Source organism: Mustela erminea, chromosome 7, assembly GCF_009829155.1.
Source record: "Mustela erminea isolate mMusErm1 chromosome 7, mMusErm1.Pri, whole genome shotgun sequence".
Lineage (NCBI taxonomy): Eukaryota > Metazoa > Chordata > Mammalia > Carnivora > Mustelidae > Mustela > Mustela erminea.
This window is the reverse complement of record NC_045620.1, coordinates 23,104,649-23,126,866: the sequence shown is the minus strand read 5'-3', so window position 1 is coordinate 23,126,866 and position 22,218 is coordinate 23,104,649. Positions and strand designations below refer to the sequence as shown.

The 22,218-nt window shown below is 37.0% G+C and overlaps 1 protein-coding gene across 3 annotated transcripts in view; it reads right to left on the bottom strand.

Annotated features, from left to right (window-relative positions):
* The window catches only part of LOC116595027 (ubiquinol-cytochrome-c reductase complex assembly factor 1), a 95,953-nt gene that overhangs the window by 56,509 nt on the left and 17,226 nt on the right, over nt 1-22,218 (bottom strand). For all 3 annotated transcript variants that reach the window (XM_032350862.1, XM_032350861.1, XM_032350860.1), the window contains exons 3-6: nt 16,585-16,680; nt 14,986-15,093; nt 8,006-8,078; nt 2,001-2,058 (exon numbers count right to left, since the gene is read on the bottom strand). In XM_032350862.1, the coding sequence (XP_032206753.1) occupies nt 2,001-2,058; nt 8,006-8,078; nt 14,986-15,093; nt 16,585-16,680 (335 nt within the window). The remainder of the gene's footprint in view (nt 1-2,000; nt 2,059-8,005; nt 8,079-14,985; nt 15,094-16,584; nt 16,681-22,218) is intronic.

The window sequence follows — 22,218 nt, the reverse complement described above, 5'->3', positions numbered from 1 at the left end:
GTACATCTCAATGTCACTCCTACCACAAAGCCACTCTTTATCCAATACTCTCCCCAACCACTACCACCAAATTTGGCTTTAGTCACACCTCCCTGTCCTTCCATAGATTCTGCTTGTGCCCTGGGCACAGCACATCTTTCAATGTCATCCATTTTGGGCAAGTGTACTTTCTGCCTGTCACCTGCTGGATTGTTTCCGAAGGTGCATGCCCTTCTCTCCAAAGCCCCCAGTCCTTAACGCCCAGTGAGTTCTCAGTAAGAGTTTCCCGATTCAAACTGAAAAGCTACCACTTCATTTCACCATCTGTGAGCCTGCAGATCCTAAGAACTAAAAAGGAAGGGTGGAGGGAGACCAAGTGTGGATTTGAGGCACACAGCCGCCCTCCCCTACTTAACTGGTAGCAGTACTCCCCACTCCTCTGAGAAATTAGAACCAACCTCAGCAAGGAAGATGCAGCAGGCATGTCTGGAAATGGTGGCTATCTTGAAAGAACTCTTAAGTAGTTTCAAGGTTCTCCTGGCTACTATTAGTCAGGGATCGACCTTGGGATGTGGTTACAGGGATTATATATTTTATTTTGCCATCCACTCCCTCTAACTCTCTGATACCTCTAGCTATATGGGCAATAAAGAGTCTTTCATACCAGCTCTGAATATTATCTTTGAGCTCCTCTGGGAACAGCCTAGCCTCCTTTCAGCCCTCCCACCTTTCCAGTGAGTAATTCTGCAGTGCCACCTCTGCAGTGCTCTCCTCTTAAAAAAGTGGTTTTCCTCTCAGTATATCCAGCTGCCCTCCCTAAACCTTTCCTTAACCTTCACCGTTCAGAGGGTAGTCTGCCTTCTCAGCTGCCTGACTAAAAGACTGTATATTTAAAAAAAAAAAAATAGGCAGAACTAGTAAAGGTTTTGATAATTGTGGCTTCCTCTGTGGTCCCATAGGCACTACTTACTCAGATTTATTATAAAACCTAGCCATTCCAATTTATCGCTGACTATTTTAAATGTCTTATCTCCCTCATTAGACTGTGAGCTTCTTGAGAACCACTGCTAGTTCCCAGCAAACTTCCCAGGACAGAGCATGCACTCAATGAAGTACCCGCTTAGAAAAAATAACACAAAATAAATTGCTACCTTGTGCCCCTTAGCCAATCTCAGTGACTATGGAAGTTCAGAAGGAGAAATATTTCAGAGGCGATCAAAACCAAAAAGTCTTTATATAGTAGTCAGTCCTGTGATGCAAAGCTCAGCTGAAGGGAGTCTCAAACAAGGGTCCTTTTGACAGGGCAACCATTCCCCACGTTCCTCAGATACTCACTATGGTCAAAGTAGTAAACTTAGTTCTCCAGAATTTACTTTCCCAAGATCTGGCAGTTCAATAAATGCATTCCCCAGCCCCCACTTCAACGTCTCTCCTATATCCTTCTGACCTTTAATACTGTGTAACATTAGATGAAAAATTGATTTTTTTTGGCTACTTAATTTGCAGCTGAAGAAAAAATATACTGTTTAAGGTGTTAAATATTTTTACATGCAACAAACCTGGCATGAATTTAACCTGTATGCACATTTTAGAGGTACAGGCGTAAATGTCAATGCTATAATTTGTTATAGGTTTCTGATGACCAGCAATGAAAATGACCACGGATTCTCACAATTCAAACCACTTTTACGTAAATGTGAATTTTCCTAAAACAGCCAAGGGAGAGAACTTTCCATCCATGCTCACAGAGTCTCTTAAAGATAGTGATAGCATTGTTCACCAGGTTAGGTGTTCTTTGAGAAAAGTTTACAAATATTAGTTTCTTTCTGGGACTATGCTTTGACCTTTAATAAAAATGTGCTTTAAGACACTAGTTATTAAAATGAAAGGAACAGTTTTTAATGCCTGAACAACTGCCATTTCATATCATCAGCCCTGCTGAAGGCTATACCTTGCAAGTTAGCAGTGTTTAAAAAAAAAAAAATTTTTTTTTGGTGACTTCACTTAAATTGCTCACTTACCAGACGTGAAGTAGAGTTATAAGAAACCATGAATTGAATGTATCAGGCATCTGACACCCTAGAAAATAACAATAAAGTATAAATACGTGAGGGGTTAAAGAAGGAATATTGACTGTATTTTAAATATTGGTAGGAATCTGTTCAACTCAAATATATGGCAGCTACAGTGTTCTCTGATTATGCAACCACAGAGAGGGCCAGTGGAACCACAGGGCAAGATGATGGGTCGAAAGAGCATTGAATGCAGTCAGACAACCAGCCTTCTAGTTCCAGCCCTGGTACCACTTTACTGTGTGGCCTTGGGCAAATCGCTTTTCTTCTCAGGTGCTCAGTTTTCTCACTTCGCATAATGTGGTCTAGACGATTTGTATGGTTCCTTCCAACTTATATGCTATTTTCCCTTCCTAGTCTCAAGTTCATCTGGAAAGCTAGGCCGGCACTACTTTGTCTACCACACTTAAGTATAAGTGTTTTTCACTGTTGCCCTGCTGAGAAGTCTAAGTTCTTCTAGTTTCTTTTTCCTGTCTTTCTTCCTTAAGGCAACCCGGTATGCTACGAACATACTGGGTATGCTACGAACATACTGGGTATGCTGAATGATTCACCCAAAATAAATGACCAGGAGAAAGAAGTGAGGCTCTAGGGAGCTGTAGTTGAAAAGGAAAGCAGATTACATCTAACGAAAGGCCATTCATCACCCCCTAGGAATGACAAAACTTTAAGACACTAAAACTCAGGTCACTGCTTAGACATCCACGCCTCTCAATTCTCAGATCTCTAGGAAATGCCTCTGGCCTAGATGAGGGGTCCCCCACTGAATGTACCTTCCCGATTACATGACAGGGAGAAAAGGTAAAGCAAAAGAATGAAGAATAGTATCAGTACTCAGTTTGGGCCCTTCGAGTAGAATCTGCCCTTTGAGCAATGACTCAAGAAAAAAGGGATATTTTCTGCCTTGTAAACAATACAATGTACTAAATGATAACAAACTAGGGCCACTAGGAGAGAAAACACAGAGCAGAACCTCTGTGAAGCACACTAACACTACCAATAATACTAAAGAGCTGCATTCCTGGTGGGCTTACTTTGTGTGAGACATTGTAATTGATGCCTACATGCATGACTCAATGAATCCTACCAACAGGCCTGTGAGGTAGATATTACTAATACCGTCAATGACAGGTGAGAAAATGGACTCTTAGAGACCATGATAATTGCCCAAGTCACACAGCTACGAAATCAAGCATCTAGGATCAAATTCAGATCTGCTTGATTTCAGGCACTGTGGTCTTAATTGCTAACTGATTTTCTAATACTAGTATCAGAAACTAACATTCACTAAGGGCCCGTATTTCCTGCCAGGTCCACTGCTAGTCATGGCAATACATTATCTTAATTAATTCTCACTTTAACCCTGAAGGGAGGCATTATAATCCTCCTTTTAGAGATGAGGAAACAGGACCAAAAAGGCTAAGTAACTTGAGGGCAGCCACAATATAACAAGCTAGTGATTGGGCTGGAGTTTAAGTCCAGATCTGTCATAAAGTGACACCAAAATACTCTGGTGAGCTTACTGGGAGGTGCCCAGCAGTTGTCAAGTGGACTTCCTCTTGGAACCCAGTAGGAGGGAGGTGAAGCTGGCCTGGCCAACCATACAGCTATTAAGACACATGCCATCTGAGAGTGGGCCAACCACCCTCCACCTAGAACAAGAATAGCTATGAGAAACTCGCAAGCCCAGATCTGAAGTTGGGTCTTTTTTGGATGCTAGAACAAAACATTAAAAAGAAAAGTTTTCTTGGAAGTCTGTCTTTCAATCTGGAAAATGAAATTTGGCTGCCTCTAAAGGACAATCTGTTCAATTGCTACCTCTACATCAAAGCTTCTCGGCAGCCTCCAGGAGTCTTTCCAATTCTCTCAGAGAGGGAATCAATTCTTGGGCTGGAAAGCACAGACAGACAGGCCAGCAGCTGGACTTGGGTCACCATTTTCCATCCTGGGGGTCAGCTCAGGGCTAACGATGGGAAAAGAGCTGGCATACTGACTCCGTGTACCCAGCAAAGTCAGAACAGAAACCCACAGGGTAAAGCCCTGAGAAATAAGACCACTGAATGACCATAAGCATCACAAGAACATAGTAGATCTTCAGCTCAAAAAACTGTGTTTAAACACGTCAAAGTTAAAATGTTACTGCCTTTTGTCAAGATCACACTCTTACACCAGTACACGCTTGGCCCATTTATTTCCTGAGGCTAGGTACTTTCTTCCTCAATATCAAGCTGGATAAAATTAAATAATTCATCACTGTTATGGAGTGGCAGTATTAACACAGTTGTTTGTTTAATGCAGCCTCCGGGACAGACCTTCTGATTCAAAACCCTGACTGTACCTCTTAACTTGCTATGTGACTCTGGGTAAAGTTACTTAGCCTTCTCAGTGCCTATGCCATCTTCTCTGTAAAAATGGGGAGAACAAGAGAACCTACCTTATAGGGATTTGTGAGGATTAAATGAGATAAGGCCTATGAAATGTTAGCAAAATGGTTAATATTTAATAGGTACTCAATAAATATTTACTATTATTTCTCGGTGAATTATTTCAACAGTAGGGTTTAAAATATCTTAAATAGCTCACTATTTAAGACTGTGTCAATAAAATGAACCTCATTCACTGACTCAGAACTTACTCATTAAGGAAACTCCTCTCCAAGGTATTAAGTCTCTTAAGAGCTAAAGACAAAGCAGTTTTCATACAGAATGGAATTTCAGTATGGAATTCAACACAAACTTTATTGATTGGCCCCATCTGTTCCAAAGTGCTCCTCATAACAGAACTGATCTCCAAAAGACCAGTTAGCAAACCACTGCATTCTCACAGAGGTTATACTCCTTGACGCCACAAATGGGATACACCATCAGAACATCTTGGAAACAACAGGGGGCCATTAGTCTCACCAGTCAGAATCCCCAAGGTTGAGGTCACTGGATCAAGACCTTTGAACACGTTGGCTCTGAGATGATACAGAGTCTATAACTTGGACATTTTATGGGGGCGAATCCAAGAGGCTATAGGGCTACTCACAACTCATTCTTACACAATCTTCAGGAATTAACACTGGCCTCACTTTTTTGGAAGAGTAAGAATGACAGTGCTGAGCTACCTAAGCCTCTCTATCCTTTTTAAAAACTACTGAATGCTCAGGACTCTAAAAGTCAAGCCCTAAAATACCAAAAATCCAAGGCCTGGCCTACTCTTTAGAACCTTTCTTTAGAAGATGCAAGTCTCATTGTTTCATAGATATTTATCTGCCTCCAAATCATATTTTTCAGATTGGCTCCATTTTTTATTCCTAGCCACAGTTCAGAACCACTTTGGTTTCATTTTAAAAGTTAATCTACCCAACAACAACAAAGATGGACCACACTGCAGCATTAATACAAATGAATAAGCTGTAAGTCTAAAAGCCAATACTTTTTTTTTTTTTTTTAAGATTTTATTTATTTATTTGACAGAGAGAGAGAGAACACAAATAGGCAGAGAGGCAGGAAGGGGTGGTGGGGGGGGGAGAAGCAGGCTCCCCGCTGAGCAGAGAGCCTAATGCGGGGCTGGATCCCAGGTCCCTGAGATCACGACCTGAGCGAAAGGCAGAGGCTTAACCCACTGAGCCATCCAGGTGCCCCTAAAAGGCAATTCTTAAACTAGGTCTTAAAAAACCATAAGCAAGAGTGGTATCACCAAAATGTGCTGCCTCTCCAGGTAACAACTTCAAAGGGCAAAGCTAGAACAAAGTTTATTGAGATGAACATACTCTAATATACGTAAACATCAGTTAATAATACTAATAGAATATCTCCTAGGAATAGTCTTATTTAAAAACAGTAACATAGGGCGCCTGGGTGGCTCAGTGGTTAAGCCGCTGCCTTCGGCTCAGGTCATGATCTCAGGGTCCTGGGATCGAGTCCCGCATCGGGCTCTCTGCTCGGCAGGGAGCCTGCTTCCTCCTCTCTCTCTCTCTGCCTGCCTCTCTGCCTACTTGTGATTTCTCTCTGTCAAATAAATAAATAAAAATCTTTAAAAAAAAAAAAAAAAAAAGTTGCACAGCTAGTGACAGCTTAATAAAAAAAAAAAAAATAACATATAAATATATTAAAATGAATTACAATTTCTAATTTGCAATTACATTCTTTCACAGGTCATATATTATAGTGGAAAAATTCCTGGCCTTTAAGCCAGACAACATAGGATCAAGCTAAGCAACTTTGGGAAATCACTTCGCCTTTAAGTTACAACTGCTTCTGAAAAGAAAATAAAAATGAAAACAATACAAGTCCTTCCTATCCTACAAGGTTTTGTAACTCCTAAATGAGCCCATTGTAAAAGCACACCATGTAAATGTGATTAGCATGTAATGGTAATAATTTGTATAAACTTTTACTTTTATTAGTAGTTAACAACAAATCATAAATTGAAACATGATATGTTACCTTAAACATACAATAATAATCTCAGTATTCAATTTAGAATATTAACTCAAGGATCTTCAATAATGAGGACTGGCTAAGACAAAGATAACTAGTAAACATCATTTCAAAATAATTATAAATTTATTAGTTATTTATAAAATCAAATATTAAACAGGTATCTGAGGATGAACTTTTAAAAAGATCTGATGAAAAATACTTGGGGAGATGGATTCCAGAAATCACTTAGGAAAAATCCAGCTTCAAATATTAATAGTTTCTTCATCAAATAGATAGAGAATATTTTCTCCTTTTAGACTAATTTCTCCTAAACGAGAATTTTTTGAGAGATTAAAAAGAAGCAAGAAAGTTTACTTTTGTCCCTATGAGTAAATAAGAAACAGAAGGTAGACACTAAATCAGGATTACAACTCAGTAGGGTATATATTTTAAGTTTCTAACATAATATTGATCTGCTGAAATTATAAAATCACCAAAAGAACTTGCATTTGGTTTTTAAAAACCAAAAGAGTTATTAAATAATCCAAACTGCACCTAGCTATCTTCCTTATTATTAACATAATTCTATACAAATATTTGCTCTCCATGAAAACTATCAAATATATACAGTCAAGTGTTTGTGGCTTTCAGGATAATGGCTATAACCACAGATGTGCACAGCACACATTTCTTTCCAAAATCTGTAGAACTAGAAACAGCTTCAACTTTCTCAATTACTTTAAAAGTACCTGCTTAACTAACTTTATTTGTAACTAAACAGCTGACAGCATCAAAATGAATACTATGTCACTATAATCAATGGACAGTGATGATCTAAACCAGCAAAACCCCTTTGGAAAACAATTTACTTTCAATGGGATATAAATAATAAATAATATTTATTTATTTATAAATAATAAAATTATATATATATGTGTGTGTGTGTACACACACACACACACACACACACACACACACATATATATACCTTTGACCCAATCATCCTTCAACAGAAAGAAAACAATCATTAGGCATCAACCAAAACAATTAAAAACTAGAAATAAAAGAGGAATGATTGGCAAAAAGTTCACTTCACCCAAAATGCTAAGTACAACATCCAGAATGTGAACAGGATTTGTTTACTATGAGTACTCATACGTAAAAAGATGCATGTGTGGAAAATGTCAAAGTACTAGACAAATTTTTGGTTTCTTCTTTTCTCTAACTTGTTAAAATGTCTTATTTATAGGTTTTTTTGCCCTTGTTTATTCTATTAAAAGAGAAAAATAAGCAGCTTTTATTACACATTTTTGTACAGGAAAAATTGTTTCAATAGTGACTCAAAACTGACCCAGTCATAAAAACGAAAAATAGGTTGTTTTTTTTTTTAAGATTTTATTTTTAAGTAATCTCTACACCCAACATGGGACTCGAATTTACAACCCCAAGATCAAAAGTCACGTGCTCCACCGACTGAGTCAACCAGGCACCCATGAAAAGTAGATTGATTTTCCTTTTCATAACTATCAAAAACAGTAAACTTACTTAGAAAGAATTCCTCGAAGTCAGTTTTCTCCACACAGCTAGTATACATGCGCAGGGCTGCAATCTTAATCTTCTAGACAAAAAAATAAAATAAAATAAAATAAAACTCAAGATATGAACAAGTATGTTCCAGTGCTAGCAGATATAGTCACAACATCTTATATTTGTTCAACCAGGAGGATGAGTCCAAACCTGTCTCTAGGCAAATTTAATAGCTAAACCAACACAGATTATTTCTTTCTTAAAGCTAACCATTCACAGACTTCACACAATTTTCACATTTTATGAGTTAGCATCAAAATGTCAAAAAGAGGGCGCCTGGGTGGCTCAGTGGGTTAAGCCGCTGCCTTCGGCTCAGGTCATGATCTCAGGGTCCTGGGATCGAGTCCCGCATCGGGCTCTCTGCTCAGCAGGGAGCCTGCTTCCCTCTCTCTCTCTCTCTCTGCCTGCCTCTCCATCTACTTGTGATTTCTCTCTGTCAAATAAATAAATAAATAAAATCTTTAAAAAAAAAAATGTCAAAAAGATTTTTCCAATATTTATTTATATGAAATCTCTCCTTAATTCAAACTTACTTCATCACATTTGAGCCTCTCAATCACTATTCAGCATCACTCACATTAACTCTTTATAATCTGAAACCCCTTATATTAAAAAACTACCCATTCTATGACCAAAATCAAACTAACAAACCAAAACCCCCCTCAATCCTTCAACCTTACTTCAGAAGCACTACTATCTATTCTATAAGTCTTTTTTATACCTTGGGGAAAGAGTCATTTTTTTCTATATTTTCCCTAGTTTTATAGTTTGCTGATTAAAGAAGGCTGTGCTTACCATTAAGGGTTTTCAATGAATGCAAAATATAATAAAAGGATCAAAATTTTACTACTTCCCAAAGCACTAAGAATTCTCTTAGAATCTTGATTTGAGTGGTGGTTTTAATTTATTCACTGTATACCTAAGATCTGTATATTTTACTATATGTACATTATGCCTCCATAAAAATAAATCTGAAAGTGAAAAATAAATTCTTTTAAGAGTTAAATTGTAGGTCTGAAGACCAACTCAGTGCCAAAGTAAGGAAGTATTTCTAAGGACTTTCAAAATATTTCCTTAAGGATACAATTAAATAAATTAGTCCAACCACAAAAGTCTTACAACAGCTAATTTTTTCTTAAAATGATAATTACAAACTCAAATATGCAGACTAAAAAAATGCAGAAACTGAGAATGAAATAGCAACTGAAGAAAAAACAATCTAGAATTTAGTAAAGCTAAATTATTATGGTTCAAATTCACCAAAAAATACTATAACACTGTATCATGCTCATTTCTCAAAACACTCTAGGGTCAGAACAGCAGTGTTTCTAATGGGCAGAAGAACCCAGAATAAATTAGAGAAGGATTATGTCTCTAATTGTAATTAAGATTTTTTTCTTTGCTAATTTGAGGTCTGTCATGTTTTCAAGGCTTTCAGAGTAAAGCTCATATGGGGAAAACAGAATAAACATGTAACAACTGAAAAACATATATCTACATGGGAATAAATAAGCATTCGAAGCCAATTTAAACAAAATCTATGGTAAGACACTAAAAAGAGCAAATTAAACCTAAAAGCAAGCAGAAAGAATGATATAATAAAGAACAGAGATCAATAAAATTAGAAACAGAAAAATAGCACAGAAAATCTAAGAACCAAAAGCCAGTTTATTAGTAGTATCAGTAAAATTGATAAAATGTTAACAGAACTGATCAAGGAATAAAGAAAAAACAGAGAATATAAAAATTACCAGAATCAGAGAAGTTATCACAATATATCCTAGAGATATTCATAAAATAATAAGGGACTATTATGAACACCTTTAGGACAACAGATACGATTATTAGAGAAAATGGACAAATTTCTTGGAAAAAACCACAAACTACCAAAACACCCTAGAATAAATAACATGAATAGTCCTATTATCTATTAAAGAAATGGGATTTGCAGCAACAAAAAAAAGCCTTCTCCAAAGAAAACTCCATGCTCAATGGCATCACTAAACATCACTCAACGTTTCTACCAAACATCTGAAGAAATGTTATGAAATCTACATAAACTCTTCCAGAAAACAAGAGGGAAGAACACTTCTTAGCTCTTTCTATAAGGCCAATATTACCCTGATATCAAAACCAAAGTCATTAGAAGAAAATAAAACTATAGAACCGCAGCCTTCAAGAATTTAGATGCAAAAATCCTTAACAAAATACTAACAAATGAAATTCAGCAATATTTTAAAAGGACAATAAATCACAACCAAATGGGATTTATTCCTGAAATGCAAAGCAGATTCAACATTCACCAATCAATCAGTGTAATTCACCGTATCAGCAGGCTAAAAAAGAAGACTGTTTAACTTCATTAACATCTGCAGTTCTTAGAAGTATCTGACACAGAACACATTTTGTGGAGTACTGGTCCATACCATGATCAAACTAATGACATCCTAGTATCATTATCCTAATGCTTGGCTTTGACGGCCCTACTTCTATCCTCAGGCAGGGAGTTAAGGACATCTTTTAGCTCTTCACTTCAGTGAACAAATAGTATATTGAGTACCTAACTCAGTACCTGATGTGGATTTGGACATCGGGAAGAAAGAAGCGAACAATGAAGTAAAAAACTCCAGCTTTCATGAAGCTTACAGCCTACCCTCAACTATAGACACATTGACAATTTTTTTTCCCCCTATAAACATAGGAAAAGACACTCAACTTTATTAGTAACCAGAGGAATGCAAACTAAATAAAAAATACTGTATCACACCATCTAATTGGTAAACATGAGACAGTCTGACAGTATCAAGTTTTGGAAATGATTCTGGACCTTTAAACCCTAACTGATGGACATATAAACTGATAAAACAAGTCATGAATATAATTTAATACAGTTAAAAATACTCATAGACTAGTACTCAGCAATTCCATCTCTCTCTCTCTCAAGAAACTCCCGCACAATTTAAAAGGTACTGTCATTATGAAAGAGTTAAAACAACTGTATTTGGTAGAGGAATAGTTAAGCTGTAGTTTAATTATACAGTGTGAAGCTATTCAGCAGTTGAAATGAAAAAAAAATCAGATCTCCACTCAAAGACATAATGTTGACTAATAAAAACAGGTTGAAAAGTGAGATACTGCTTATATAGTTTTCATTAATACAATATATTATATATGTTTATGGATAATATAGGAGTGGTAAAAGATAAAAAAATGTACAAGGGGATGACAAAAACCAACTTTAGAACAGTAATTATCTTGGTGGAGAAAGAGAAGAAAGGAAAAATGGGCTAGTTTACTTTCTGTAAAAGTTTATCTTGGAAAAAATAAAATTAAAGAAAATCTGGCAAAAATTAGTATTTGTCAAATGTGGGTACTGGTATATAAATGTCAACACATTCACAATTTTAAGTAAAATTCCTAATGGCCTGTTTCTTGATTTTTTTTTTCCTAACTCCACAGTTTCCTCGAGATCCTCACATAGAGAGAGTCCTATAGGTTCATTAATTATTCTACCTAAGAAAGGCAGATTTGCCACCAAGACCCAAATCTTCCCTGAAGAAGGCTTTCCCCCACATGTTCATGAAGAAAGCATCCATTACAAATAATGAAGACCTCACCAGACCAGCCAGTGTATTTATACACTGCTCATAATGTGGCAATCAGGAGCATTTTATAGTTCCTCACTTTTCCTGCAGTGAAGCCAAGCCTTTATACTTGGGTGAGCCATTTTCCTGGACAAATGTCTAAAGCAAGTCCCCTAAGACCATCACAGAGGGACTGGAAATAACAACTTGGGGAAAGAATTTCTTCAAGGATTCATGCATTAATATAAGTTAAAGAAGTAGGTGCACTAAATTCCACCCAGTCAATACAAATTGTTCTGGTTCTCAAAAGACTTCATGTTTATTTCATTCTAACTCTGGAAGACTTCATCAGTGTCTCTGATGAAAACACAAGCACCTCAGGCAGCTTTAAGAAATGAAAATCAGCTCTCCCACTGATTGCTGCATCTTGTGCCATCTTACAAGATGAAAAATGAATGTAGTAAAAGGTCTGCACTAACAGCTGTGTGAGAGTTGAAGGGGCTTTGAAGTCATCTGAACCTTCTATTCTGTACTGGAATTCCTTCTACAGCATTCTTGATTCACAGTCAACCATCTGGGCCACTGTTCAAACAAGTCCAATGACCTCGAGAGGTTACCTATCCCCCTGAAGGACAGTTCTTGTTAAGACTTTTGTTTCATTGAATGTAAATATGCTTCATGTAACATTCATGAAAAGTCCACTGCCCAGTGGAATACCTTACTTAGATTAAGTCTTTTCTTTTCTTTTTTTTTTTTTTGACAAATACTTGAGAAGAACCATCATGTCTTCTCTTTCCCAGGGTAGGCATCCCTATTTCCTTCAACCACTGTTCATTCAACACGGTTCCTAAACCCTTCACAAGGCTCACTGCCCACTTTTTTTTTCTTTTTTAAAGATTTTATCTATTTATTTGACAGAAATCACAAGTAGGCAGAGAGGAGGAAGCAGGCTCCCCGCTGAGCAGAGAGCCGGGGCCGGGCTCAATCCCAGGACTCCAGGATCATGACCTGAGCGGAAGGCAGAGGCCCCAACCCACTAAGCAACCCAGGCGCCCTCCACTGCCCACTCTGAATGCATTCCAGTTTGTCAGTGTCCTTCAGAACAGAAATCAATTCTTGGCTTTATGCTAATCTGGAAACTGCCTATTTGACATGCAATTGAACATGGGAAATGTCCTTGTCTTGCCTGATATTGCTACATAAAGATAATGGAAAAGACTGGTTATTTCAAGACAAACAGGTAAGGAAAAGCTTAAATTCCTAAATATGAATCTAAAAGAAAAATTAAACTACATATGAAAATGTTACAGAAAAAAATGGGAGAAAGATGGTTGATACTGCTGATGTCAAGCACATATTTTACTCCCTAATGAAAGACATGTAAAAACGCAAAACTTAATGATCTTTCCAGTACAATCCAAGAGCCTGATCAGATATCTAAGTCAAATTTACCGAAAAGGGCTTGCAATCAATATATCTTTCTTTCTTTCTATTTATTTATTTATTTAAAAGAGAGAGGAAGAGAGAGCAGGCACCAGAGGGAGAGGAGACTCTCCACTGAGCAGAGAGCCCAATGCGGGACTCAATCCCAGGACCCCTGGATCATGACCCAAGCCGAAGGCAGACACTTAACCAACTGAGCCCCCCAGGCACCCAGGGCTTGTAGTCTTTCCAGAAGTAAAGTTATACCTATGTTTCCCACCGAAATTATACTAGAATGTCATGTTTGATGTTTTGATGTCAGAAATTTAAAAATAAAGGTTACAAAAGTAGACACTGCACATCATAAAGCCTTTTAAAATGCAAATATTAAGTACTTAGTTGAGGTCGCAAAGGAACCAAGAAAAATCAAAGGCTAACTTAAACTACAACAGTGAAGAAATTTTCCTGATGATTTAGTAATCCTCTAAATGGTAGCCAACTTTCCCTCTGGAATCATAAAAAAACAGACTAGACAAAGCAATGGTAGCAACAAAGTGGAATTCAACCTCAAGAAATGAATAAAACAGTAAATTTTTCCCTTTTTTTCTTTCTGCTCTCATTTCTCTTTTCTCTTAATTTCTAATTTTCAAACACGTATTTTAAGTTTTAAATGCCATAATCACAAACCTTCTTCTATAAGAAAAAGGATTCTTCTTAAAAACATTACCAAATATATCAATGATTATCATTTGCCGAAAGATTAAGATGTAAAAAAGATAACTTTGATGAATATAACTAATATTTCACTGACAATTAAGAAGGCACTTTATAATCTTAGTCTCAAGAACATCATTACCTGTGTATGTGTTATCTTCCATACTTTCTAAAGGCCCTTAAAAACAAAATGTTTGTGGAATCACCATTAGCTTTTCAGAATTTATGTAAAAAAGAGATTATAGAGAGAAGCCTACACTTACTGCAGTGAGAATTGTTAGGAAGAGAACCAGACATTGCAAAGAGAAACTACAAGTAAAGTCTGCAACAAAACTGAAATTCTAATTTTAATCCAGCCTGTTAAAATGGCATAATTGGAATTATTTGATCATTTGCAGCAAAGCTACGAAGTTTTCTAGAAAAGTCCTCCCTACTGCTTTGTGTTGACTTGTTTTGATGGCTATATAACATATGACTGATTAGTCTTATCCAACATTCTAGCAACCTTGAAAAACATTAAAAGGCACTTCTGCTATAAAGTTAGAGAAACGCTAGCACCAGGAGACACGCTGGGCTAATATTTTATTACTTTAATTGGTTAGAGGCACTTATAAAACCCAGGGGCAATACGTACCTGATGCACAGAAGACATTCATTCATTTATAGCAACAACTATAAAGCAAATAACATGCTAGGCCAAGACTTGACTAGGAATGACATAGCTAGCAAATCTCCCTCCATCATAAGAATTGTAATAAATCTTAAAATTGATAAATTTAAAAATGATTAGTAAAATTTTAACAAAAGTCACTACAATGACCTAGTGAAAAAAAATCACTTATGAATATGGATTCATCAGAGAGTAGTATTTCCTTAGGAATGCTATCCATCAGAACATTTTGCCCATCCACTTCATTAGAAATCATTTGTATGGCATATCACATAGCAAGAACCTGGAAATCCCAGTTTTATTGGCTTAGCTTTTACTGAAATACTTTTATGGAATCAGGTTCAGGGAACAGAGAGAATACTCCAGACCCACACATTACATAGATCTGACTCGGAATGGGGTTGGGGGGACACAACACATTCTGAAGCTCTCAAAATAATACATGAATTTCACAAAAGCAAAGCAGAAGCTTTAAAAAAAAAAAATCTATAAGGAGCAGAAGGCATAAAGCCCAAAAAGAAAATGAGAAGAATTTAAAAAGAATTTACCCATTTACTGTATTTCAAAGGTCCTGTAAATCCCATAGCTTCTATTATCTTCGTGAAGGCACCGACCTTCTCCTCAACAGGCTGTGGGGAATCCTTGGTAGTAGAAAGCTATTTCATCAAAAAGAAAGGGACAAAATTAGTTACCAAAAAAAAAAAAATTTAAGATTTATCTATTTTGAGGGGAGAGGAAGAAAAGTATTTTTTGTTGTTTTGTTTTGTTTTTGAGAGTGAGAGCATGAGCAGGGGGAGGGGCAGAGCAGAGGAAGAGGGAGAAGTAGACTCCCCACTGAGCAAGGAGCCCCATGCAGGGCTCAATCCCAGAACCCTAGAATCATGACCTGAACCAAAGACAGATGCTTAACAAACTGAGCCACCCAAGTGCCCCCAAAGGGAAAGTCTTAAGCAGACTCCTTGCTGAGCACTGATGTGGGGCTCGATTTCACCAACCTGAGGATCACAACCTGAGCCAAAACCAAGAGTCAAACACTTAACAGACTGTACCACACAGGCGCCCCCCAAAATAATTATCCAAAAAAGAATGCTTTTGTTTCTTATTAGATATTTTTTAATTGCTTAGATTTTTTTTTTTCCACCTAGAATTTTTAATTCTTCTTTTTCTGGGCATCTTATCACTCCGTACAAACACATCTGAAACTCTAATAGGTGTCCTTCAAATTTCAGAGCCACCTCACTGACTATACACCTATGGACCCATGTCTAGTAAATGACAGATGTGGGCTATGAGAATAAAACTTCTATGGAAAAGAGTACTTTTTAAAGGAAATCTTGGCCTTTATCTCCCAGAGAAGAATTCTGAGAAGCATGTTCTGTTTTAAAATAACAGGAAAAGGAAAGAAGATTACTGTCTGAAAGCAGTCAAAAGTCATTCAGAATCATAACCAACCAAAGCAAGCAGTGAATAAATGTTCCTAAACTTGTATTTTTAGTATACCATATTTTATGAGTCTTGTAGTTTGCAAATAAACTCCAAGAAAAACCTATTCTTTTTTTTTTTTTTAAGATTTTATGTTTTTATTTGACCGACAGAGATCACAAGTAGGCAGAGAGGTGGGGGGGAAGCAGGCACCCCGCTGAGCAGAGAGCTCGATGTGGGGCTCTATCCCAGGGCCCCAAGATCATGACCCGAGCTGAAGGCAGAGGCTTTAACCCACTGAGCCACCCAGGCACCCCAGAAAAACCTATTCTAATGCTAAGCTCTCTAAATGAAGGCAGGCTATAAGAAATTCTCCAAGTTAAATACTTTAAACAGATAACGTATGTTTTAACATATAAAAATCTTTACTTTTACTTTTAACATATGAAAAATCTGTAACAACTTTTTTCTCTACAGTGTTTTCCAAGCAAGAAAGTACAACAGAAGAAATACAGGATACAGGATCAAAAGCCTTAGGTTCAAATATTCAGTTGGTCTGTCACTTATCCTTGTGACCTTGGGCAGGTCACTTCATTTCCATGCGACTCACCTTCTGTATTCAATAAAATTCCTTGCCTCATCCAGCTAAAAATTCTGCTAAAGTTCAAATAAGAATACCTGTGTGAAAGCAGTCTATAAATGTAGAAAATACTAATAATTCTCACCTTACTTGTGGTGTGATACTTCCTACTCCACTGAACATCTATCCCAGGAATCTGTTCTGATCCACCACATTCCAGGGACTGGCTCATCTGAGGCCACTAGGAGATTTAAAAAAAAAAAAATAGATGTAAGCAACAGAGAGCATTCACTTGGATGGTTACTCTGAGAAGAGTTGCTTCAAAGTAAAGATCATAGAATCCTTCCAACCTAGGTCCTGGTGATCTGATCACGAAAAGAATCCGAGATGGGCACCTAAGATTGTGTCTGGTATGCAGTAGGTACTCAATAAACATCTGTTGGATACCTGAATAAATAAAAGGATTTGGCCCTGGAAACCTGGAACTAAATAAATCTGGGGCAACTCTAGGAACTAGAATTGTAATAAAGACCTACCTAAACATTGGCAGCAGTGTGGTAGATGGGGGGGAAAAGACTCTTAACAGTCAATATTTTTTTTAAAACAGATTTTTAAAATTTATTTATTTGACAGAGAGATCACAAGTAGGCAGAGAGGCAGGGAGAGAGAGAGAGGAAGCAGGCTCCCCGTGGAGGAGAGACCTCCCCCCCAACCCCCGACGCAGGACTCAATCCCAGGACCCTGAGATCAATAACCCGAGCCGAAGGCAGAGGCCCAACCCACCAAGCCACCCAGGCGCCCCTTAACAGTCAATTTTAAGTTTAAAGCCTGCTTCTGGGGCGCCTGGGTGGCTCAGTTGGTTAAGCGACTGCTTTCGGCTCAGGTCATGATCCTGAAATCCCTGGATCAAGTCCCGTATCAGGCTGCCTGCTAGGCGGGGAGTCTGCTTCTCCCTCTGACCCTTTCCCTTCTCATGATCTCTCTCTCTCATTCTCTCTCTTTCAAATAAATAAATAAAATCTTTTTAAAAAATAAATAAATAAAGCCTGCTTCTGCCACGTATAAGCTGGGTGGCCATGAGCGACTTACTGAATCTCAGTTGTAGGGAGGACTGAAGAAGATAACACATGTAAAGTACCTTTCACAAAATACTCAATAAATAGAAGCTTCCATCATCACCAACATCATTGCTGTTCAGATCAGAACTGCTTTCCTTTTATGTTCTCATTGCACTTGAATGCACTCGGGCAATAAAATAGCCACTATTTACAATTATCATATGCCAGGTACAATGCTAACTGCCTTAACATATATTGTCTTCTTTAATAGTCACCATTAACGCTATTAGGTTGGAAATAAAATCAAGACCAATAAATACAGTTTTGAAAATAAATTCCCAAGGGGAAAAAGCTTCATGTAAGAGAGCCTCAGTGTAGCATTATTCACAAGAGTGAAAACTTGGTGGGGGAAGAGGGGGAGTCCAATAAGACGGTTAATTAAATTACAGTAAAGTCACTCAATAGAAAATCAGGTAATCATTGAGATTTTTTAAATACACTTTATGTTCTAAAACAGTTTTAGGTTCACAGCAACACTGAGCAGAAGTACAGAGAACTCCCATAAACCCCTTCTTCATATACTCACATCCTCCACTACCAGCATCCCCCAGCAACACAGGACATTTCTTATGACAGATGAACCTACCCTGACACATCGTTATCACTCAAAGTCCAGAGTTTACATTAAAGCTCATTATTGCTAGCAACATGAAAACACTTATATGTATAAGATTATAGGTAGACACATGAATGTATATGGGCATCTCTAGAAAGAAGCATATAGAAATTAAAGAGTTACTTTGTTAAGTTAATAGAATTATGGATGAATTTAGGAACAGTTTCCAAATTCTCAGTAATGTTTTATTACCTTTACCAAAACAAGGGTGAGGAAGCAGAAGGCGGGTTACCCCTTCAATTGTGGTTTATTCCAAGGAAAGAGGGAAAACATGAAATGAAATGATTTTTTCTTTAATTCTAATGAGGGAAAAACAGAATTTCTAATTGAGTTATTTTGTACTTTTCTTTTCAAATAATGATATTAAAATATTAGGATTTTCCCAGTCAGTCCCAAGGACACTTGTGCTTTTAATTCATAGGTATTAAGCAGGCTTTATAAAACAGAACAATCACAGAACACCTCCCATTACATTACATACACCAATATAATAGTTTATCTAGAACATAAAGCACTCAAACAGGTTCAAAAAACAACTGACAACAATTTCAACTAGCTGGGCTTTGGGGCAAATTCTCTTTAACTAGATTACATGATCCTTCTCTTCTCCCACAGCTCCAGGAGTAACCAGTGGATTCCTGTGTGACTGTCTCACCAACTGCTCTATTTCTGTTCTAACCATTATTCATGAGCTAACATTTAACACTACTTGAACTACTGAAGTACCTAAGTATTAGTACCAAGAACAACACCTAATTTCCGCATACCTACACATATTTATAAATGCACACATTTACAATTTGTTGTTCTTGCCCCCCCAAAAAAGATTCCCTTGACCTTTAAAGACATCAATTTTTCCTTTCTTTAATCTGAAAAAATACCAATAAACAACTTCTTGTCAAAGAAAAAAAAAAATACCCTGAAATACTCAAATGTCACTTTTTCAAAGAGGACTTCTCTGACCATTTTATCTAAAATAGTTTCTTATAATCCCATCATTCTCTATTCTAGCAGTAGCCTGTTCATTTCATTCATAGTACTCATTATAATGTACAAGTATGTACCTCTGAAACCTGCTTATTTCCTATCACCACTACGGAAAAGATCCATGAGGGTAGAAACTAGGCATATTACCAGAATGAAATACAGGGTGTTGGATATGGGAAACACTCAAATATTTGTTGAATGAACAAACCCAACCATTTACATGGTTATTTATTATTTCCTTCTTGTCTTTATCTATGCTATGTATACATTCTTCATTCACCCAACCTTAAATGCCCACAATATGCTAGTCTTTGTGTGAGGTTTTAGGATACAAACAATCCCTATCCTCAAGCAGCTCACAGTCTTATGGAGAACAGAAAGACTCACTACACAAGAAACAGAACCTGTTCCAGACAACTCCAATGATAAACTCTTACACAGGCAGTCCTTATTAAAATAAATGTAAGATTTTACCTTTTTTTTTCTCCCCCTTTCAGGAAGGTTCTGAAAGTAAAGAGACCTTCCTGACCTGAAAGAGGGAGGAAGGAAGGAAGGGACGGTCTGAGGGACGGAAGAGAAAGGAGGGGAAAAAAGGAAAGGAAGAAAGGACTCCAGCAATTCTGGACTACCATGGTATGCGTAACTGGTCCCTTTAGCAAAACTGTAAGCTCTACCAGCGAACAGTCCCTCTTATACTGTCCCATTGCTCAATATCATTCTGGGCATGGAGTTGGCACTCAATAAAACTTAGGTGGTTTGTTTTTTTGTTTTTTTTTTTTTAATAGAAGGACGATCTGGAGAAGATCCAGAAAAGAACCACAGGAATGATCAAAGAGATGAATAAAAGGTCCTAGTGGAAAGGTTAAAATGAATTGAGGTTGTTTAGCTTGGAGAAAAAGCAACTGAAGAACTAAGGAGTAACTCAGAATAACAACACTTGAGCTGGAAGAAATCTCAAAGATCTAAGTCCAACCTTTTCATTTCACAGACGAGGAAACTAAGACCCAGGGAAAGCTTGACACTTAAGGTAGTTTAGGACAATTTTTTTTTAAAGTTTCAATTTATATAGTGAGGATAAAATTTACCCAAGTAGCATCAACATACATATAGCAAAAAAACAGCAATTACAATTTACTGAAGATCTCCTATATGACTCACACCTATATGCTTGATGTTTTTTACTCAAATTACCTCACAACTTTGCAAAGTTGATACGATTTTCTCCCACTTTAGAAATGAGGACAATAAGGTCCAAAGAAGAAAAATTCATTAAAGGATTAGACATATATTCAGAGCTATCTTCCTTCCCCTGTATCAAGCTGCTTTCAAAAACCTAAGTAGAGGTCAATGACACATGCTCTGTGCACTGAGCACAAATCTCTGAGTTTCCAAACATTCCAAATACTATTCTCCAGTTAAAGGAACCAGGGCTCCTTAAAGAAATTGCTGAATCCAGGGCTAAAGCAAAGAAAATACAACATGAACTTGAAACATCTTGTGCTAGGAAATAAAGAATGTTCAAAAATGATGAAAGCTCATAGAAAAGAACTTGAAGGAGTCCCTAAGAGCCAAACCTGGGACAATTTGATAAACAAAAATAATAATAAGTGAGACAAATTACAACTCAGAGGGAAATAAACATCCATGAGATCATACTGATATAAATAACTGAATAAATAAATAGAGAAGTAACAGGTCTTCCTTAAACAGTAGAATTCCAAACAATAAATACAGTAATCATGATGGAAACAGAAAATCACCATTACACGAACATCACAGGAACGATTACAGCAGTCAAGAACCATAAACAGAATTACCACATAATGCAGTAATCTCACTTCTGAGTATACATCCCAAAGAATCCAAAGCAGGACCCTGAAGAGGTATTTGCACACTACATCAGTGCAGCATTAGTCACAGTAGCCAAGATGTGGAAGCAACCCAAATGTCCCATCAAAATGGATAAAGCAAATGTGGTATATACATATAATGGAAAATTATGCAACCTTTAAAAAGTGAAATCCTGTCACATGCTGCAACATGGATGAACCTTAAGAACATTATACTGAGCGGGGCACCTGGGTGGCTCTGTGGATTGAGCCTCTGCCTTCCACTTGGGTCATGATCCCAGGGTCCTGGGATCGAGCCCCACATTGGGCTCTCTGCTCAGTGGGGAGTCTGCTTCTCCTGCTCTCTCTGCCTGCCTCTCTGCCTCCTTGTGATCTCTCTCTGTCAAATAAATTAAAAAATAAAATAAAACCTTAAAAAGAACATTATACTAAGCAACATTAAGTCACAAAAGGACAAATACTATATGATTCCACTTAAACGTATATCCAAAATAGTCTAAATCATAAACAGAAAGTACAAATGTGGTTGCCAAGCGTGGGGTGGGATGAATTAGTGTTTAATGGGTATAGAATTACAGTTTAGCAAGATGAAAAAGTTCTAGAGATCCATCATACAACAATGTGAATATACTTTACACTACACTAAATTATATCCTTAAAAATGGTTAACATAGTAAATTTAATGCTATGTGTTTTTTGAACCACAACTTTTAAAATAATTAATTAATTGATATATATCTTAAAAAAAGAAACACTGATGGATGTTAAAAGTAGTGAAGAGAAGTATGCTGAGAAACAGGGTATCTGCATAGCCTCATATCTTCTCACAAGGTACTTATTAATTATGAAGGGGAAAATAGTAACTTCATAGTAGGGAAACCTGACAGACACCAATTTAATAATCAAGTGATCAAAGTTAGCATCATCAGTAACAAGACATATTGGCATCATATATCCCCTGTAATCATGCACTGAGAAGGGAACATCACTTTTGCCAAAAATGTATAACCTAATTACAGGAAAATATTAGACAAACTGAAATTGAAGAACCAAAGAAAGGACATTAGTGGAAAAAAGACTGGTAAAAGTTACACAGATTAGTTGACAGTATAATATCAATGTTAATTTCCTAGTTTCAATAAGTGCACAATTGTTACAGGAGATACTAACATTAGAGAAAGCTAGGCGAAGGGTATATAAGAATACTA